This window comes from Lytechinus variegatus, chromosome 1 (genome assembly GCF_018143015.1).
Source record: "Lytechinus variegatus isolate NC3 chromosome 1, Lvar_3.0, whole genome shotgun sequence".
Taxonomy (NCBI): Eukaryota; Metazoa; Echinodermata; class Echinoidea; order Temnopleuroida; family Toxopneustidae; genus Lytechinus; species Lytechinus variegatus.
Window position 1 is genome coordinate 23,308,559 of NC_054740.1, and position 21,230 is coordinate 23,329,788.

The following is a 21,230-nucleotide window of genomic DNA, read 5'->3' on the forward strand; positions in this document are numbered from 1 at the left end:
CGAAAGAAGAGCCAGTCAATATTTTTATCATCCAAATCAGATATCTAGAGCAAAAATCATGATAATGGGGATATTTCTTTTAAAAATAGAGTTCTATTGTGTCATGTTAATATCGGTCTAGGCTCTGCACTTTACCATTATGATGTACTTGCAAGCTCTCGGATCCAGCGTTGTCTTTATTTTGACGTATATTGTTGGTGCGCGGATCCTTATGAAGCGTATCTCTTTATACGCATCCACAAATGCCCGGATGTGAGACCAGGGAAAATACAAAGGTATATTTTGCGTCGTCTCTGCAATGCACACATTGAGACCAAGGAAATACAAACAATATACCTACCCTTCCCGATATTAAGAAAATGTAGGGCAATACGGTTTTGTAAATGACCCGCTCAGATGTCTGATACGGGTGATAATTGGCAATATACCTTAAATGGGTACTACACTGTACATCAGGTGATGATAAAGGACATAAATTACCCATTTCTAAATGAGGCTTTGGATATAATCTGCAAGCACAGACTTAAATTTGACACAAATAATACGTCTTGAGTGGAGACTAGCCTCCAAAGACTATGGCCCAAAATTTTAGGTGTTCTTTAATCATTTTATGGTACACAGCCATGGACTATAGATGCAGATTTTACATAATTTGCTTATTTCATCACATACATATTAGAAGGCCAATTGTTAATGCATGATTTTGTCAAAGAGCGCTTATTCTGGCTTGAGTGCAATAATATGAGAAATCTGAATAGTCCATGGTTTTGTGTCATGGTACAATTGATACCACATTCATTACAAACTGGAAATGTGATACTTACTTGCAATAATCCTCACTGACCATACCATAGACATTGATTTCATCACAGACATCCATGGCAAGCAACATTGTATACCACCCTGTCGACAACCACGTTCGTGCTTGTCTCCTGTGATTGATGAAATAAAAGTAGAACGCAACGAAAATGTTATACCAGTTATAAAAGGTAAATACCAGTTGTGGTAACAATATCAAAATGAGTTTGTACAGAAATGACCACTAAAATGTCTGTTTGTATACATGAAAAAATATGTGCCAAAGGATTCTGGAAGAAAATGTGTAATTGCTGAGAAATTAGCAAATAAGCACAGGATTCGGGTCAAGTGTCGGGCCGACATTCAAAGCAATAATAATACACTGTTCCACGTGCGCTTAATTTCTGTGTTGCCGTTGGTGATCTCCAGTGCGAACATTTTTCAGCGTAGATTTCAAGAATTCACAAAGTTCAGTTTATGTACCTACATCTATACCAGATCTAGATCCTCGATGATATACTGACAATTAAGCCTGGTTTTACAGACTTTCTCATGAAATTAGTGTTTACTGCAACTACTGGCATTTCTCTTTCAACAATAAAATGGTGCTATCTATAAATCACTGCTGGTAGCACACATCGTACATGTACATTGTATTCTGAAGTACCACTGCAAGGTAGGTAAAAGTAGGTATAAGCTCTTGATTCAATGAAATCACATGAAAATGACGAAATTAGTCTGAATTTTAAACCTAGTATACCTGGGGCTGAATTGAGATGCCATGTATTGCGTGGCAATCCAGACCAGATATATGGCAGAAACACGAAGTTGTGTTTTCACTAGACTTGTCTAGATAAAGAATCACTCGACACTTGTTGATTAAACAACCAATCACTGAATCAGGGTCTGTACATGCAGACTATCAGATGTACAACAGTCAGTATCAGCAATGTACCTGATTCCCTACCCATAATTCAACATTTTGATACTGTTGTCTTCTTTATAATCCGATTGTAGAATGTTAACCATTGTGTCTACTCCCGGGGGGGGCACTCGACGAAAAAAGTGGTGGGGGTGTGCCGCGGGCGAGACAAAAAACGGGGGCCTTGGAGCGGGCTTATTGTAAAAAGGAGGGTCCTTGGAATCGGAACGACAAATGTTTGTGAAAACGGGGGTCCTTGGAACGGATCGCCGCGTGTGAGCGCGTATGCATCCCTACGGAACGGTCATGCGTGCATGATGCAGCTAGCGCGGCCTCCGCCGGGGAGCTCTGCGGCCGCTTTTCACCAAAATTGCAGCTCATTCAACGCGATCGGAGCGGCGTAACGAAAAATATGCGAAGCTTTGGAGCGGATTTCTCTCTTCTTTTTTCTCGATAAGAAGAAAATGCTATGCCTTGGAGCGGCTTTCTTTGTTCTTTTTCTCAAAGGCAAAAATGCTATGCCTTGGAACGGAATTTGAGTGTAAAAATGGGGGTCCCCTCCGCGGCACATACCCACTATGCGTTATATACTGAGTGCCCCCCGGGTGCTACTTCCTTCTTGGCAATATTCAGACCACAAGTTGACAGACATTACATGAATCGACAGATTTTCACTGTCAAACTGACCTCCATGGGGGACAGTTCTTCATTCGAATTTGTAAAATTATTGTCACCAGTCATTTCCTTCTTGCAGCAGTGTAATTGCATGGCAAACATCCTCATTGCGTTCACTATGAGACCGCTCTCACTACCTTCCTAAAGCTAAATACTGGAAACTAATTTAGTGGAAACTAGTTTATTGTGTAGTAAGAACGGTCAAAGCGATCTTCCAAACCGGTTCATAAAACCACCTCACGATGTAGTTTTCAAGACCGCTTTGCCTCGTTAAACTGGTTTTAGCAAAAGAAAGGACACAACTGTTCCTCGGGAAGCGATCTTCGCATATTTTGAGCGCGCTCGTGCCTACAATGCGGTTTCAAATTCCGCGCAAAACGTGTCGTCCCCCTGAGAGCATTCCCATAGCAACAAGATATGTGAAGTGATTTTGAAAACCACTTTCGGCTGATCAAATTGGGAAGGCTAGCATAACGATCTTCCAAATTGGTTTCCTGAACCGGTTTCCAGTAAACTAGTTTCAGAAAGCATAATGAGAACGGGGTCAAAGTTTCCTCTCTCAAATGTAGGAGCAGACAATTTACAATCATGCAACACGAGGTTTGTTCAACGTCCATTTTTGACCAACAGCACCCGAAGTGTGTGTTCGGGCGGTGTGAATACAGGAATAATAATTGGGTATTCTTTAGCCTGAAAATTTTCTTGTAATTTGACGGGGATTTTTGTGGTTGAGGCGGTTTAAAACCATGTATCAAACGTTTCCAAGGAAGTTTCCAGTAGTTATAAGTACTAGTACTATAGTAACTATACTATACCAGTATACTATTATTATACATTTTATGGATAGGGTCTAGTTAAAAAAAATATCATGAACAGGTCGAGTAATAACATGTATCAGGGAAAGGATGATGCTTGTTTTGTTTTGTTTTGTTTCTCTGCCTTTTTTGTAATTTGATTTACTAAATTTCTATACCACTACACAAAAGTTGGCCATACATGTATATTTTCTATAATCAAGGGGAAAATCTCTAATTTCTTTGTAATGTTTTAAGTTTTTTGCCAAAAGCTCTACATTTGCTGTATCTAAATGAAACATGTGTTTTCAAGACAATAATTCGATTTATTTCCCTGCGCTTACTGCTGAAACTCGTCCAAATGGCAAGTTATTTCTTTAATTGCTCCTGGCTGTTATCAAATATACATAAATTGAGTTATCTCATACATGTTTGGTAGACCTGTAAGAAGTTTCACGAAAATTGGAAAGCTATATTTTAGAAAAAAAAACCTTTATATCAATGATGAATGAATAATTATCTATTTTTGTAGTATAGTGTATGAAATATCTTCTTTTATTAAATTAATTTCACTTATTTAACTACAGCATAAAACCTCTGAAGAAAAATCATCTTATGAAATTCATATCATAGGCTTGTATGTGACAATCCTAAATATCAACTTTGGAAATCGTCTTTTTAATGGACTTTTTGAATAGATTGTTTTAATATTAACAATCAGTGCTTGATACAGGTACATGTATGTACATTTCTGCTTTCGTTTTGATTTCAGGAAGAACCCTGGTAGAACCAATATGTATCCACTAGCTTGATGTGTAATCAACAGAGAAAGTGATGATTAAACCTAATCGCATAGAAATCACTTTATAAACCAAAAAAAAAGAATGAAACCAAGTGGTATAATATTGTAATAAAAAGCAGGGCCTGCTGGGAGAACAGTTTCCGGAACTGAAGTGGCTACCCTGGTAAATGCATGTATGCCATTATCATACCATCATCATCACGGTCATCGTTAGAATTAGTATCATTATTTTCATCCTTTTTTTATTATCAATATTATCATTATCGCTATTATCCTTATCATTATTATTGCTATTTTTAATATCATCATTATTCTCATGATCATCATCATAATCATCAGCATTATTATTATCCTTTATATTACCACCTTTGTATTCTATCTAAGGCCGTGTTTATGCTTCCACTTTTCAGGCCAGAATCAGCGTTTTCAAACGTGATTAGTCCAAAACACGGTTGCGTCCATGCTTACTTTCATTTAAACGCTGTTTCAAAACGCTGATCGTAAACTCACAAAAAGGTAAGTTTGTAAACCTCGTTTGACCAGAATCAGGCTTTCTGGGGAAGAATAAACAGAACCACAATCATAAACGTGTTTAAATGACGTCATTTGGTACATGCTTCTGGTGAGATGAAAATCCGCGAGCAAATACAGTCGCATTGCTCTATGTTATCTCCACGTAATAACAACACTCGGAATAAAAAACTTTCAAAAAAAGGTGCGCCCAATTTGACCTCGCTTTCCTGCGAAGCCAGCTGGAGATCTTGATTTCGCCTCTGAAAAGTAGCATAAACAGCACTCCCAGAACATTTACGATCGGCGTTTTGAATCTACATTTGAAAACACTGATTCTGTCCCTGCAATGGAAGCATAAACACACCCTAAGCACCACAAAAAGGCAAAAGAGTTGCAAGTTTTACCACGATGGGTCATCAAGTATAAATTTGGTTCTTCCAAAGGGCATTATAAAAAGACATTTTGAACTCCTAGCCATTGCCATGGTTCAAGTAACGGACCAGGGACCCATCTTACAAAGAGCAGACCTTCATTCTTGAGGAGCGCGATCGCGCTGGTCTCCTACTGCGCTCCTAAAAAAATAAGAACAAAATATTGCGCTCCTTAAAAAAAAAAGTTACTGAAATTTTCATTTTACATCTTTATTTTCATGAAATAGGCATCTATTTTCCATAATTCCTTAGAAATTATTTTGATTTAGTTGGAAACTAACGAAAAAAAAAATGAATATTCACCTCTTTCCTGACTCTGATTTATGATGTTACATGTAAGCTCAGTAAATATTGTAGTCCCATATGTAGATTTTTATGGTGTTTACCAAGTGTAAAAGGATCAGTAACAATCAACGATCATTTTCAGTTAATCTTGCACCACCATGGAAGTCTACATGTGGGACTACAATATTTACTGATTGTAACATCATCAATCAGAGTCAAGAAAGAGCTGAATATTCTTCATTTTCCTGATAGTTTTCGACTAAATTAAAATAATTTCAAGGAATTATGGAAAACAGATGGCCATTTTATTGATTTAAAGACGTAAAATGTGAAATTTTAGCAATCTTTCGTAAAGTTTTTTTTTTTTAACTTCCAGCAGGAGCGTGATATTTTGTAAGTAATGACCCAGGCCTAGTTTCACCACAGATTGATTAATAGCTACACAGCTTTTGCATTTACAATTTTAAGAAAAATCTACAACTTTAAGCATGCATGTAAAATTGAGTTCCTATAGGAGAGCGATTCTGAGGAGCTACATGTAAATTGAGCTCCTCGAAAAATAAGGAGAGCGATTTATTGAGCTCCACAAAATTATAAACGTGAAGGACTGAAAGAGTTGTGATTGATCCGATCAATAGCAACTACGGAAAGCCAGCAACATCAACACCGATTATTCATGATAGTTCACAATATTTTCTGACTATGATGTACATGTATATTCATGCATTCATTGTTTTCTTGGCTTCTCTTTGTTTACAAAAGACATTGTGCAAATTTCCTCTAGAAAAATAATGACATTGTTGGCTTTCCATAGAGTTATGACTGATTGGATCAATCGTTACTCTTTGTAAGACAGGGCCCTGAAATGTTGATGTAATGGACAAGCAATGTACATGTAATGGACAATCTAAACCATTTCAAAAGCAATTTTCTGATAATTGGCAAAGTGATCAATAGCTCATTAGGATGAAGATAGTAGCAGATCTTGCAACCATAAGGATGGGTACCATGCTTCCTTGTTTTAACCAGGGAAATTAACTGTTTTAACACTCTGTAGGCTGCATTCAATCAACACCTTCTTACCCTAGGTGGAAAGACATTTTCAAACTATGGCTGTGTTCCTACATTTCTTTTCATTTCGTTTCATATGGTTCAAACTGTGGTTGGACCTTGGGTCTATTATTTAAAAGAGCAGATTGACCTTACAGGTGAATGTAGGTCAAGGTCAACTATGGGTCAAATTCATTGAAAGCACATCAATTACAGTCAGACATAAACGTAGTCTGGGCAATTTGATGTCACTGTAAACATGATTGGGATTTCATCGCATTCAATTGATTCAGGCAATCTTCTGACAGGATCACATTATTCAAACTCAATCATTTCATATACATGTTTTACATAAAATCAAATGAAAATTACATTTAACAAAAGCAACCGAGAATAAAACCCTATTCAAGGGATTCTAGATCACACAACACTTCAGACCAATAAGGGGGGGGAGACAACTATGAATGAAATAACTGCAGCTCAGAAACCTATGCTATTCCCTCAACTCTTGCCTTATTTCTTCAAAAACATGTCTATTTTTTATTAATAATGGCAGTGATTTTAACCTGGATTTGAGACTCACATACATGTACTGGGGCCCGTTGCAGAAAGAGTTGCAATCAATTCGCAACTCTAAAAATCATGCACAACTTGATTTTCAACCAATCAACAGCGCGCATTTGGGACTTGCGATTGATTTTTTGACTTGCGTTTAAACGCAACTCTTTCTACAACGGGCCCCTGCTCCTCAATATCAGGGGTGAAGTTTTTCCTGTATGGTGTTTTTTTTTTGTTCTTTTCTAGTTGTGTACACATGTACATGTAGTTATGATTGATACAATCAAAGAGTTAAGATTGATCCAATCAAAGAGTTACAATTTATCCAATCAATAGTAACTCATTGGAAATCCATCAGTGTCATAATTTTTCTGCAGGAAATTTGCAAAATGTCCTTTGTTACAAAGGCAAAGACACCAAATTGTCAAGATATCTATGAATTTATGAAAATACATATCTAGAAATATTTTCGAACAAACATGTATTCTTAGATGTGGATGTTGCTGGCTTTCCATGGTTGAGTTCGATCAGATCAAACATAACTCTTTGTAAGTAGGGGCCCAGAATAGTTCAATGCTGGAGTCGGCACAATATCAGATGAAGGCCCATTTCTTCAGTAGGTACTGTCTTTCACAAATTCTCTGTATTCAATATCTACATTTTGAAAGATGTTTATTTTTCCAACAACTGAAAATCACTTGAACTATAAAAACAAAGAGGGCTCGGCGTTTTTTAACTTTACCCTGTAACATGTTTGGAAACGATATTGATAGGGTATTAGATGGAGCTGACTAAATGCAGCTCATGTTTGATGTATGAAGCCTGATGTGACCTTTTAAGATGTCTTTAGTGCCCATGGTGCTTGATAAATCATACTCGGTTGTAATTGCCATTCATCCTTGTGCTGGGGTGACCCTCGACAAACCAGGGGGCTCCAGAGACAATTTAAGGGACTACCTTGTAGGGATGTCTTCACATGATAAACACTCATTCTACATTTTACAAAACCGACTTAGCTTGGTGTCCGCGAGCAAATGGGAGGCTGAATGTCAAACATTCGTATCATTGCACATAAGACAGACGGACAGACCATCCAAAATGTTCCCTTGCATGGCTTTTCATTGCTCTCAGTAAAAATGAAGGTGCAATACGCGTACATGTATAAGCCTACTGGCTAAATGCGCAGTGGTGCCAAGGTTTAATGTGCGCTTGTGGGATTTTGCTTTTCGCTTCCAGTATTTTTTCTCCCTTTTCGTACATACAGGGAAAAACTCTTTTTTTCATATTTTCGCTAAAACTAGGCGTTGTACAACACAAATAGCGAATATTCTTATTCATGCAATGGTGCAAGATTTTGCATTCGGTGAAAGAAAGACGCTCTATTCAACTCGGCTAACACCTCATGCAAAATCTTGCACCATCGCACTCATGCATATTTGCTATTTGTATAGTAGTACAGTATGGACATCCTCACATGGCATACAATGTACATGAGACAAAAATAGTTATAACATGGAATTTCCTGGGTTTTCCAGACCCTTTTTTTTTCTCTATTTATTTCAATTATTTGCTGGGGTAGACTTTTTCTTGATGACTTGATGACTTTGAATGAGGGGGGAAAAGTCAAAAGAATGAAACATATTTAAAATACATGTGTGACAATGGAGTTTATAGTAAACAAACCATTTTGTTACATTCCTTTAACTTCAACAATTTCTAAAATTCCTGCGATACATTACCTTGTTAATTCTGTTTCATGATGGAAGAGCTTTTCGGCAAATTTCATTTTTTGCGGCGTAAACATCACAAAGTCCACTTTGGGGTATTTCTCCATGAGTTTCAAAACGAGTGCGTACTCCTCCACTTTGTCGGCATCAATGTCCGTCAAGTAAGACCAGTGGACGAAGACCTTCTCCGTCGAATGATTGGAAAACATCTTATCTTGGAGTTCATCCTGGTTGGCAAACATGCGCCCCAGGTTCCTGTGTCCTATAACACGGACTGAAGTCTTTGTTCCTACGTCCTGTTCAAAGCCCTTGGTGGGCGCATCGTTCATGCGTATCACGCACTCGTTGCTATCAATTTCGGGGCCCGCCCCTCTCCCAAGGAGCTGCCCGGAGCTGGAAACTATTGCACATCGTTTACAGTGGTATGAGAGACTCTGTGAGTGAGTGAGTAGAGAACAACAAAAGAATAAGTTGATGTTTATTAACTGGAATTAAAGATGTCTGAGCTTAAACTCTGCACCTGGGTAGAGAGTGGCAAACGTAGATGAATACTTGCCAAAGGATACAAAAGCACTTTACAGTGAAGATCCACAGTAATATTCCCTCAACTGGTGGGGGCAGTTTCACAAACAATTAAGTGTAACTTAGTGCCAATATTCATTTACATGTACAATACAGTGTGTACAATGTATCACTGCCTGGATCACATTATGCTCAGGGCATGCATACATTAGGTTTGTCATCAATGAGATTAAACATTTAATACCAAATGATTTGTGTGAAACCGCCTTAATACTTGGCACTGCTACCATCAATCAGAATAAAATGAAGATGACATGCAATAAACAACTGATTCTTCATAGTACAAATGTTTCCCCAAATGATATTTACCCCGACATTGAAAATCAAATATCCAGCTGGAACACCACACCCCCGAAACTTTAGCGATCATTCTCGTTTAAAACAACTCGTTCATAATACGTACAGTAGTACATAAAATAAATCCATAATGATGTCATGTGCATATGGAATTTACATATTGGAGCTAATGGAATCATGACATATGACAAGGCTTTTTGTTAGAGATACAAGTACTGGTAGCTGAAAATAAACATCATGACACCTACATGTAGATGTAGGATTGCAGACACATATCACAACTGAAGTTGTTTAGATGCCCAGGCAGTATTGTCTTTTCATGCACAAGGGGCAGCGGTCATAAAAATTTGATTTTAACTACTTAAGGTGGTGTCACACCTTGGCGTTTTAGACAGCGTATGCCCGACGTATCAAAATTTCTCTAAAACGTCGGCATACGCTGAACTTTGTTATTTTTTTTTCAACTCTGGGCGTATACTTAGCGTATTCATAACGAGTTGGACGTATACATAACGTATTAGTAACTTATATCGAACGCTTTGTTAACTTATAAGTAACGTATTCCAACGAATGCTTAGCGTTTTGCTGGCGTACACAACTTATGCCCTACGATAGCCTAACTTATGCATAGCGCGCGGCAGCGTATCGCTGACGAACACGTGTCGTAGCATATAAAAAATCTGCCGCTCGACTATTCAAATCATAACCGCACGATACATCACCGTATCAACACCACCGCCATGCCGAAGAAAACTCCTGTGAACCCACCTTTATATACCAATTCCTATAAACGTTGTCAATACGCCATTATACGGTAGCTGTAAGTTATAAACACGTTCAGTAAGTTTTGCGGTCGTCCGGAGCACGTCTTCATACGTCAATATACGTTGGAGTTAAGTTACACATGCGTTCAAAGCACGTTACTCATAGGTTAGAAGTAAGTTTTAGGGTACGCTGGACATTATCTCAACGTACATCGACTTATGAGTAACTTACGAGTAACGTGTGTCAACGTGTATCAACGATCGCGTAACTTGCCTACAACTTATGGCCCGCGTATGCGGGACGTATGAGCCATACGCCGGCATACGTCGAAAAATTTTGAGCTTGCACAAAAATTTTCGACGACCTCGCCGTATGACGACGTATACCAGCGTGTTTTAGCGTACTCTTAACGTATGCAAAACTTACCCGTAACGCATTCGACGTACGCCAGCGTATTCGCCAAATTCCTCATACGTCGGGCATACGCTGTCTAAAACGCCAAGGTGTGACAGCGCCTTAAAAGCCCAAGTGGTTATATACCTATCATAATGAATTCAAATTCGAGGTCAAAATAAAGTTCCCTCTTTCTTGTTCAGATGTTAAACTGATTTGTTTTAAAAAAATTAAGCTAGAACAAGATGGTAGGCACTTCTGATATCTCCTTTCAATCCACTTCAAAGAAGAAGAGGTTCTTTAAATTTACAAGTGGAAAGCAAAATCTATATTGCATTTCAATAACGTTTCTCCAATTATCAAAAGGCTTCCTCAGCCACTTAGGTATACCTTGGAAGAACTGGTCACTGTCAAGTAAAAGCAAGATGTTTACAACTGTAGGCCTACAGCAAATTATACCCTTTTCATAAACCTATCCTCCAATTAGCCGCCTAAGAGTAATGCGGATAATTCAATAAAAATTGCGTTCACAAACTCCAAAAATAAAAGCCGCATTATTTTTACGAGCACCCATCCTGAAAAAGGCGGATAATCGTCATGACAACTGGACACGCCCCCTCCGATGCGGTTGTGTTGGAAGAGGGTGACCTTGTGACCGCACCATGGCAATTATCCGCATTATTTGGAAATGCATTCATAAACTCAAAATCTTGTCCCGATGCTGCTATTATGCGGATAATAGCAGCATCAGAGTAATGCGGATAACTCTTGTCCTCCTCCAATTTTACGACCAAATTATGCTGCTATTAGCCGCATAACTGGGTTTATGAAAGGGGTATTAGAGAACTCCGAACCACACCACTGCTTTGGCAAAATGGACACATTATCTTATCTAAATTCATTGATGGCTACATCCACACTACCATTTTGCTCATTCTATCTACAACAGTTCTGTACATGTATGTCCTCATGAATATTCATGAGCAAGCTGACATCATCTCGCCACTTCTACAAGAAATAAATTTTAGTCAAATTTCTATATTAATGAAAGTTGTGGGGGGGAGATCAAAATAATAATTGCGAGCTTTTTTTCGTATTTGGAACTTTTTGGCAGAATTTTATTAAAAAAGGTCCTCTGCAAAGAATTGCTCTTCAAATGCCCTCCAAGCTCTGAAAAGCTGTCAGCTGGCAAACAATTTTGGTGTACATGTAGTCCCAGAGATGGTTACTTACAAGTGTACAGTGCACACAAACTTCATGAGATATTGGGTGATTTTTTGCTTTACATGTCATGTACATTGTACATCAAACATCAGTAAATTTCAGATACATGTAATATTCAACATCACTTTGATATTTCTCCAATTATTCAATTCAAAACCAGAACTATAATTTATCTTTGATGATGATTTTAAACTTTAATATCATACATTCTTTCCTCGAGAAGTTGGTGTATCCTTCTGGGGAGCGTTTCATAAAGAATGTGTGTATGTTTTTATATCCGACAAAGAGTCTCTAATCCAAAAATTACCATATGTGGTAAAAATGTTTCTCAGCCATCAGAATCAAGAAAAGGTGTCAGATCCGATGACTTATCAGACAAATTGTTTATAAAATGCTCCCCTAATTCTTTTCGAGGACATTAATTCTAGAATGAGTAATGATTTAGCACACCCCCCCCCCCTATGAGTTATTATTACGAGTAAAATGTATTGCCACAATTGATCTCTGGGGAGGCATTTGAAGCAATCATCCCTTTTCACCCTGATTCTTTAGGGAAAAAGGCTCAGAAATCATAGAGACACAGATCATTATACTTTAATACATACCGCGGAAAGAGATATGAATTTGTAATGAGAATGGATGTCTGTCGGAGGGAAACATGATGGCTAGCTCTCTACTGAATTCATTTTCTGAGATGCCCGCAAAATAAACATCAAATTGGGTCTGACGTAAGTGAGGGCATTCACTTTGGAGTGTTCAGAGAAATAAGTTCTGTGTGTACATTAATTATTCAACTTGAAAGAAACTGGACTTAAATAGATGGCATTTTGATAGGAAATACTGTATGCAGGTTACAAAGTAGAAAATATATGCGGTAATGTAATTGCTGTTCCATCAGTGCTGGAGAGAAATCAACTTTACAATTATATGAGTGGGAGGCATACATGTAGATAACTTAATTTGATGTAAATTGTAATTGGGTTTTACATTAAATCTCAAATCACATAAACTTTTATCACATGGAATATGGTTTAAAATATATGCAGATACATCATACATGTATATTATTTTCATCATTGACAAGGATAGCAATGCATGTTTCGATGATTTATAGCCATTTTCAAAACTAATCTGGACAGATTGTTCTATGCATTAATAGTGAAATACTGGAGAAAAATGTGCTAGAATTATCACTGTAGTTCTGTCACTATTAGACCCACCTCAAAATTATTTCAATTTGCTATCTCTGAACCTTCCCACATGTCTATGGAGTCTTTTTTCTTCTTCCTGCTAATGTCGAGATGAAGTACATTAAAATCTCTAAAGATGAATTATAAAAGTTTACATCAATGTTGTGTGTTCCTGTTTGCAAATTCAAGTTTTAATTCCACTTTCAAAAAGTATTTGGCTTCATTTCATAAAAGCTAAAACATTTTACTAGAACTTTAGATGGACAGTTTAATATCAAGTCATCAAACCCCAAATTTTCCCCTTCAACTCCTAAGGTTCTCAGTCACCTATGACTCATGTTTGCTAGTCATACCTTGCTCAGTCGTCATCCTCATCATTGTCCCACATGAAGCATTTCATGCTGGAGGAGCTAACCATTCCTTGCTTGAATGCACATTGCACTCGGTCTCCCGAGAGGAAACTATGATACTGTACTTGTTTATCCTAACCTGACTCTTTTTTCTCACTCTACCTTCTGTGCCATCAATTTGTGCTCATTTATTCATGATCAAGTTGAGTCTCTTTTAAAATATTTACTTTATTCATATTATGGGGCTTTCACACTAGGAGAACCAGGGAGGAATTTTTTTTTCTTTCTTTTCAGAATACACAAGATTTTATGCCGTAACTACTGTGCATGTGTACTTATAAAGGCTCCACAATTAATGTATTCATAAAATCTTTTTTAATTTTCAAAAGAGAAGTGGGGGAAATATATTTTATTATAAAATATGTATAAACAGAAACTAAAAAAAAATTCAATCTCAAACTGTTTACATTTACATTTTCCTTTCTAGACAGTCAACCCACACACCATGGTTATTAATAATAGACGAACCAAAAAGGGATATGTGCATGATCATATCTCAGAAGGTTTACAAATACTTTACAAAGGATCCTCTTCTATTTCCTCTTCAAATATCTTCTTTGTATATTATATCTTAGGAATAAAAAGGATCGCACCCGAGCAAGGCCTCTGAAATTCAATCAATATAAGCTATATATAAAAGGCAAGTAGAGTCTGTGACTATATGTGTGCTTTGAATGTTCAATAATGCATGCACGTCCTGAGAATGTGGACAGTTTTTCTAGCAAGTGCTATTGCGGATGCCCAAAACCCTGATACGCATCCTAATGGTTCAATACCTTTGAATTGAAACAAATCTAATTTGTATCTATAAAATTTGCAAGATATTGTACTACAGTACCATCTCTGCAAAATACCAGTGGTGGAAATAAATTTTAGAGAATGAAAGAAAGATACATATAAATCCCATGTGGTTTGATTTTTGAATCTTTCATTATTTTTTGCTAATCAACTAGAGTCCAGAAAATGGAGATGGAAAAATCAACAAAATTCAATAGGAACACAATTCACAGAACTTCACAAAAACCTTATTTCTATAAAGATCCCAACAAATTTGGATTGAGGAAACGCAGTTGAAAATCAAATCATGAAAATCATGAATATCAAAGTAAAAATTAAATGTTTGCAAGTACATGTAAAGCTTGTGAGATTGGAAATTGTACTACATATATGTAGTTCGTAACAATATACATGAAAGTCACAAAAGCATGAATGGACATTTAACAAACAGCTACATGTATATCGAACCCTATGGCCCGCATTCTGAAGTCAGGTTTTAACTCTGTGCTGAAATTATGGGAAGCAAAAAGTGTCAAAATTTTCATTAAGTTGTATGTTTCTAATAAATTTTTGTTCTCTTTCCTGATTCATCGATGGTGAATCTAATCATAGTTTAAACTTCATAGACAATAATGAATGATTTGAGAGTCAAATGAGCTGAATTATGATATCTCTACCGTTAGTGATTTATGTAACACCTGGCTGTCCATGCTTAATCCACAACTTTAAACCTGAGTTTAAGTTAAACCCGACTTCAGAATACGGGCCAATGAAAATGAGTCCACTGCAATAGCCAAACATTTTGACAAGGCATCCAATAAACCACTCGTAAAACCTGATGAGAGAGAGATGTCTGCAATTGTTACGTAACATGTCATATACCCCTATCCTCTTTGGCAGCAATTACCGTTGTCATAATTGCTATTCACAACTGATTTGTTTACTGTATCAGAGTACCCCATATGAACACACTGCTGGCGAATTTACTTTAACACACTGACTTGAACTGGACTAGGGACACATTATTGGAAAAGTCAACAAATGCATGGAGATCAATGTGCATTTGGGGACTTATGCCCTTTTTACACAGGATTTTCTTAACCCCGGACTATCGCTAACCCCATACTATCCTTAACCCCGTACTATTTTTTTTCCTTTTCACACATGCCAAATTGTTATTGCTAACCCCGGATAAGGAATGCTTGCTTTTTACACACGAAACTCGCTAACCCCGGACTAGTGGTTTTTGTCGATCATTCGTAGTACAAGTGCTTCACTCGTACACTTTTTACACACGCTACAATTTCCTTAACCCCGTACTATAGGTGGGGCCAAATTGCCATTTAGCCCCACCTATAGTACGGGGTTAAGCTTAGCCCACTTTCGTTTTACACATGCGATCTTAACCCCGTACTATTGCTCTTAGCACCGCAATTGGTGGGATAACCCTGCTTTTTTGCAGGGCCAAATAATCCCGTACTATAGGTGGGGTTAGCCCACTTTGCAAAAACGCTGTGTAAAACGAAAGTGGGCTAAGCTTAACCCCGTACTATAGGTGGGGCTAAATTGCCATTTAGCCCCACCAATAGTACGGGGTTAAGGAAATTTTAGCCTGTCTAAAAAGGGTATTAGGTGACTAAATGCACGCTTCAATCAGGAGCTACATGTATAAATCAGAATGAAAAGCAATACCTATTTGCAAAGAGAATATTTGTCAGAAAAAAAATCATTGACAAGAATCTTCAAGAAACAACCCAAGGGGAGGGCTCACAAAGATTTCTATGGTATGTCGAAAGTCGCACTTGCATTTCAAGTTGCGTGTGGGTAGCAACGCATCACAACAAAGGTAAGACATGGTCTAGCACATGGTACATTTTAGGTGAATGTTGGAACTAAAGCTAGACTTGAATCAAATTTGTTTTTTGAAACCACCAGTTATGTGTATCATAAAGCTGTCCATACTTGTAAATGTAAGTTACAGTTTACTTACAAGCGACTTCACTAGCAACTGGTGGCCCTCTCTTGCAGTAATGATATACACTAGTACATCATTACACTGATTTGGTTCTATTAAGAAAGGGTTACAGACACCTGTAAAACTGTTTGTAATCTTACATGTACTCGTAAACAGCTTTACAAAAATGTATGAAACACCCACCAGATCTGAATCCTAGACCTACATGTACATGTCATGTACTACACCATACCTTATTGTTCGCAAAATGCCTGTAGTCATTTGAAGACAACAGCTTCTTCTTCTCCTTGAAGATATCCCTCTTGACCAACTCTCGCCAGTCGAACTTCTTGGGGCGAGGGCGCTCTGCGGTCTGACGCTCGATCTGCCGCTGCAGCTGCTCCGCCGTGTCCTGCAGCTGGAGGATCTCTCGGGAGACATTTCGATGGGCTTCTTTGGGTGGCCCGGGGGGCGAGTGAACGGTTATGTTGTTGGTTAGGAGTGCTTTGACTTGGTTTGACGTGGCTACCCTGGAGGTGCCATCGTAGTACAGGCTGAGAAATATGAAGCACGTCAGGGTGTAGCAAAGGGCAAAGCCAAGTATTCTGTGAGGTTTCTGCAAGGATAAAAGAAACAAAAAGTGGAGGAATAAATCAGTAACTACATTATCTCTATAGTATCACGTGCCTGGGAGCCGTTTTCCAGAAGGGGTACAACTACAAAACGATATATAAAAAGGGAGAGAAAACAGCCTTTAAAAAATGGCACACTGCTCACTGACCGTGACCCGCAGGTCTCTCCTCCCAATAAACCAATAGGGGGTATGGAGACCTGTAGAACCTACCTCAGGGTTACCCCAGGTTACTCTACAGTGGGATTATGTGCAGAAGTGGTGACTCTTCTCTTCACAGGACCTCCTATTCATCCTATCCAAGGGACAGAGAATTTCCATCATAACTTAAGCCAGCCTGACACTTGCACAATTTTGTGTCACACATTGGCACAACTCAAGTCGTGCCAGTGCGCAAACTAGTCGTGAACTGGCGTGAAGTGTGCGTAAACACGTCGTGACTTCGTGCCATGTCGGGACGAGAATTTTGAAATGTTCAAAATTTTGGTCACGACAAAATTTAGCGACCGGGTCGTGAACTATGCGCAAATTGTTCGTGAACTCGTCGGGACGATACGGGAGGATGTGTGCCAGTGCGTGGCAGTGCGCGCCATGCCACGACTGTCACGAATAGTTCACGAACAGCTCACATCGTTTTCACAAATAGTTCAGCACGACACCGTCCGAATTGCGCAAACTCATCGTGCTAATGCGGGAAGTGCATGAACTATGCGTGAACTCGTCGTGCCAGTTCGTGTCAATGTGGACACTGACGGGCACGCATTCGTGAACTATTCATGAACTCGTCGTGAACTTGTCGTGAACTATACATGAACAAGTCGTAAACAGTGCGAAAGCCTCCCAGTTCGTGCCCTAAAATGGTACGACTTGCCACGACAAAATCGTGGCCAAAAGTCGTGCAAGTGTCAGCCTGGCTATCTACAGTATAACAAATGAGTATTACAGTTCAGAATCTTCATCCTTTGCATGTCAAGTCGAATTCATTTTTATTTTACATAAAAAAAATACATTTCAAAGAACAAAAAGATTCTAAGCCTACATGTCCAAGTATGTAAATGTATGTCTCATCATGGACTAGTAGGTCCATGGTCTCATTGAGATAACAAATCTTATCATCACAATGATCACATCATGTCAATTATAATCATCACTGTTTTCACATCATTATCATCATCATTATCACATTATCACCTTTTCTATGTTTAAGCCAAGGGCTAATAAATATTGTTATTTGAAAAAAGCAGGGCTCGAATTAATCCAAGGCCATCCAAGGCCATGGCCTTAGATGCCCTCAGAAATGGCCTTGATGCCCTTTCAAATATTTGTAGACTTAAGGCCAAAATAACTGCCTTTTTTTGCTGTGGCCTTGGTGCCCTGCGGTAATCCAGTGCATGTGCCCCATTGAAAAGTGCATTTATTATTGATGCCCTTTTTTTGGTGGCCTTGGATGTCCCATAAGTGAAAACTGCCTGCCCTTTCCCTTAAGTGCCCTTTTAAAAAATGGCCTTGCCCCTTTAAATTCTTAATTCGAGCCCTGAAAAAGGTTTCTGTTTTTATTTTAATGCAATTATCTGCTGTAGAACCCAACTCAATACAACAAAAGGAATCGCCTACCCGTAAAAAAATATTTTCTTATTCATATACATGTACATGTACTAAATTGATTAATGTACAGAAAGCTTCTGCTGAAACAAGGCCACTAGATTGGCCATTTTACTATCAACAGTAGTTGTCATGTAGGCCTTGTAAATTGTATAGAAATTAGAATGTACATTATACATATGTACATGTATTATATCTCAGTTTTTTTACCATATGTAAAAATTATATGATTGGTATGTTTGTATACTGTACATGATTTCAATACAATGATTGACGGATGGATAAACAACAACTCCAGCTAGATATTATTACTCCAGCTACATGGAGACGATGAAATGTTTCAAAGTACCTTCACCCAAATGGCATGGAAGAATCTACAGATAAACATGTCACTTGTTAACCATTGAATATATACAGAGCCTCTCATTCAAGATGACAGCCAGGAATTCGAAGGTGACAAGAGGATTTGCCATCATCATTACATCCAATGATGCCATCTTTTCACGAGGATGCTGTTTGCTTGGCAACAGCGGCGACGGCCAGATCTGAGCTTTCTACAGGGTTTGGAGGAACAGAACCCTCCTCAATTTACGTCGGCTCATGCTATTTATACGGAGACATCGAGCCAGTTATGAATTCCCGACTGTCACAGCTAGCTCCATGTAAAATGCATCAAGTAGCGGGTTGCTAACGGAGGGCAGTCTTGACCTGGTGAGTTGGCCTCTCTGATGGGTATACATTTAAAGGAGAGTTTGAGTGGAGCACGTGAGGGCAGGGATTGGAGTAATAAGGTGTGCCTGAAGAAGACATGGGATGCTCCAACCGAGATGGTTGTTTAACAGGGGGGCACTATTAAAGGCAGTGTTTTAAGTCAATGTATACACTATATATATGTACATGTACATGTATGATTGAGACTCTTTTGAGTGTAATGATCAAAATAATGATGGAGATGACGATTATCATTATCATCAGCACCAGAATCATGATCATCATCGCCATCATTATCATCTTTGTACACTCATCATTCATCATCATTATCACCACCATTGTCACCATCAGAAACACAATTCCATGATGATATTAGACAATGATAACAAAAATTTTAATTTGTCATGAGGACGAACTACATGTACATGTACATGTAGGTGATCTGGTGTAAGTTTACAAGTCAAGAATTCTGAGTTTGAGTAAATCTTGGGCTGATAGAGACCAATATCCTCTGCCCATTGATCACCATCGATGATGATCCATCTCATCGTTTGATCAATCAAAAGAAATGTGAATCACTTGAGGTGCAAACTACTAATAATACCCAGCAACAAGGGGAGTGACACAGCGAGGGGAAACACTGCTGGCTGCCTCAGGCCTGCATACACACGCGTAGGGGGGTGAAAAGAATACACTTGTACCTTGCACCAAATACGCCTACATGTACTTGTAGGTTCACGCAAATCATTGAATCAATCAGGGGTGACAAAAAATAAAACAGGGAACAACAATAAACCTTTTTATAGTTGTGACACTATAATAACAATCATGAAAATCAAAAACTAAATTGTTAAAGGCTGTTCTAGATCAAAACAGATTAGTTGAAACCAGCTAGTACACATTCAAGGAAATAAATCTGTAGGGTCTATTAATTTCATCACATTTAAACATTACTGCAGAATTTTACACTGATACATACATGTAAAGTACATCTGTACTAGACTCAAGTGGCAGGACCATACAGATACATGTATGCTACTTCAATAAAACTTCAAAAAGGATGTTACTTCCTCATTCACTCAATAACAGTCACATCAATTATCTGTCCTACTACTAGTTAATCTCCAATTGACAAAAGTAATTGAATGACAATGGAGTTCCAAGACATTAAAGGTCAAGTCCACCCTATCAACAAAATGTTGATTTGAATAAAAACAGAAAAATCCCAAAAGCAGAACACTCAAAAGTTCATTAAAATTGGATGTAAAATAAGAAATTTATGACATTTGAAAGTTTTGCTTCATTTCACAAAATAGCTACATGCACATCCTGCTCGGTGTGCAAATGAGGGCACTGATGACATCATCCACTGACTACTTTTTTTTGTTTCATTATATGAAATATGAACTCTTTAATTTTTTCCTCATTGTCATGGGAAACACCATTTTAAACCTCCCTAAACAGTACATGTACATGTGTATATATTACAGGACCTACATGTACTACAAACACCAGAGCATTACACATCTTTACCAAGTACAAACCCTATGAGGAACAAATTACAAATAAATTTACAGAGACAGGAAGTTACATACTATGTAGGAACATTCTTACATATCCTTTTCAATATTTGAGATTAGAAAACAGAAAGATATGAATTCACAGAAATACATGTAGGAACATACATGTAAATGTTTTAATATTTATTTTCTCCCCCCCCCCCCCCATAGGAATACTTGGCAAGTATGTTCACTACCACCAAATTTCCATAAAATTAAAAATTTCCATGAAAAAAAAACATACAGAAGAACATGACTTACCAACGTCAAATACATCGTGATACACGTACAAAATGTAAAGTCTACACATTCTAATGGTTATTCGTTTTTATACTGTACACTAAGTACAGTAGATTCCATACTTTCATTTCAAAGCACCATCTCCAACTGAGAACGCAGCCATATGAAGGAAAAAATTGCAGATACATGTACAATGTACAACAATGCTTTTCCAAGGCAGATGCAAATTCCACTTTGTTTCTAATATACCGTACTTGTAGGAGGATCCACACAAAAAAGGGAATCCCTACAAAGAATGGAGTACTGTACAAGTAGGAGTAGAGTCAGTATGACATGTAGC

General features: G+C 38.0%; 1 protein-coding gene across 1 annotated transcript in view; it reads right to left on the minus strand.

Annotated features, from left to right (window-relative positions):
* LOC121409551 (alpha-N-acetyl-neuraminyl-2,3-beta-galactosyl-1,3-N-acetyl-galactosaminide alpha-2,6-sialyltransferase-like) overlaps positions 1-21,230 on the minus strand; it is a 48,117-nt gene that overhangs the window by 3,326 nt on the left and 23,561 nt on the right. The window contains exons 3-5 of the mRNA XM_041601467.1: positions 16,401-16,763; positions 8,568-8,989; positions 825-932 (exon numbers count right to left, since the gene is read on the minus strand). Of these exons, the coding sequence (XP_041457401.1) occupies positions 825-932; positions 8,568-8,989; positions 16,401-16,763 (893 nt within the window). The remainder of the gene's footprint in view (positions 1-824; positions 933-8,567; positions 8,990-16,400; positions 16,764-21,230) is intronic.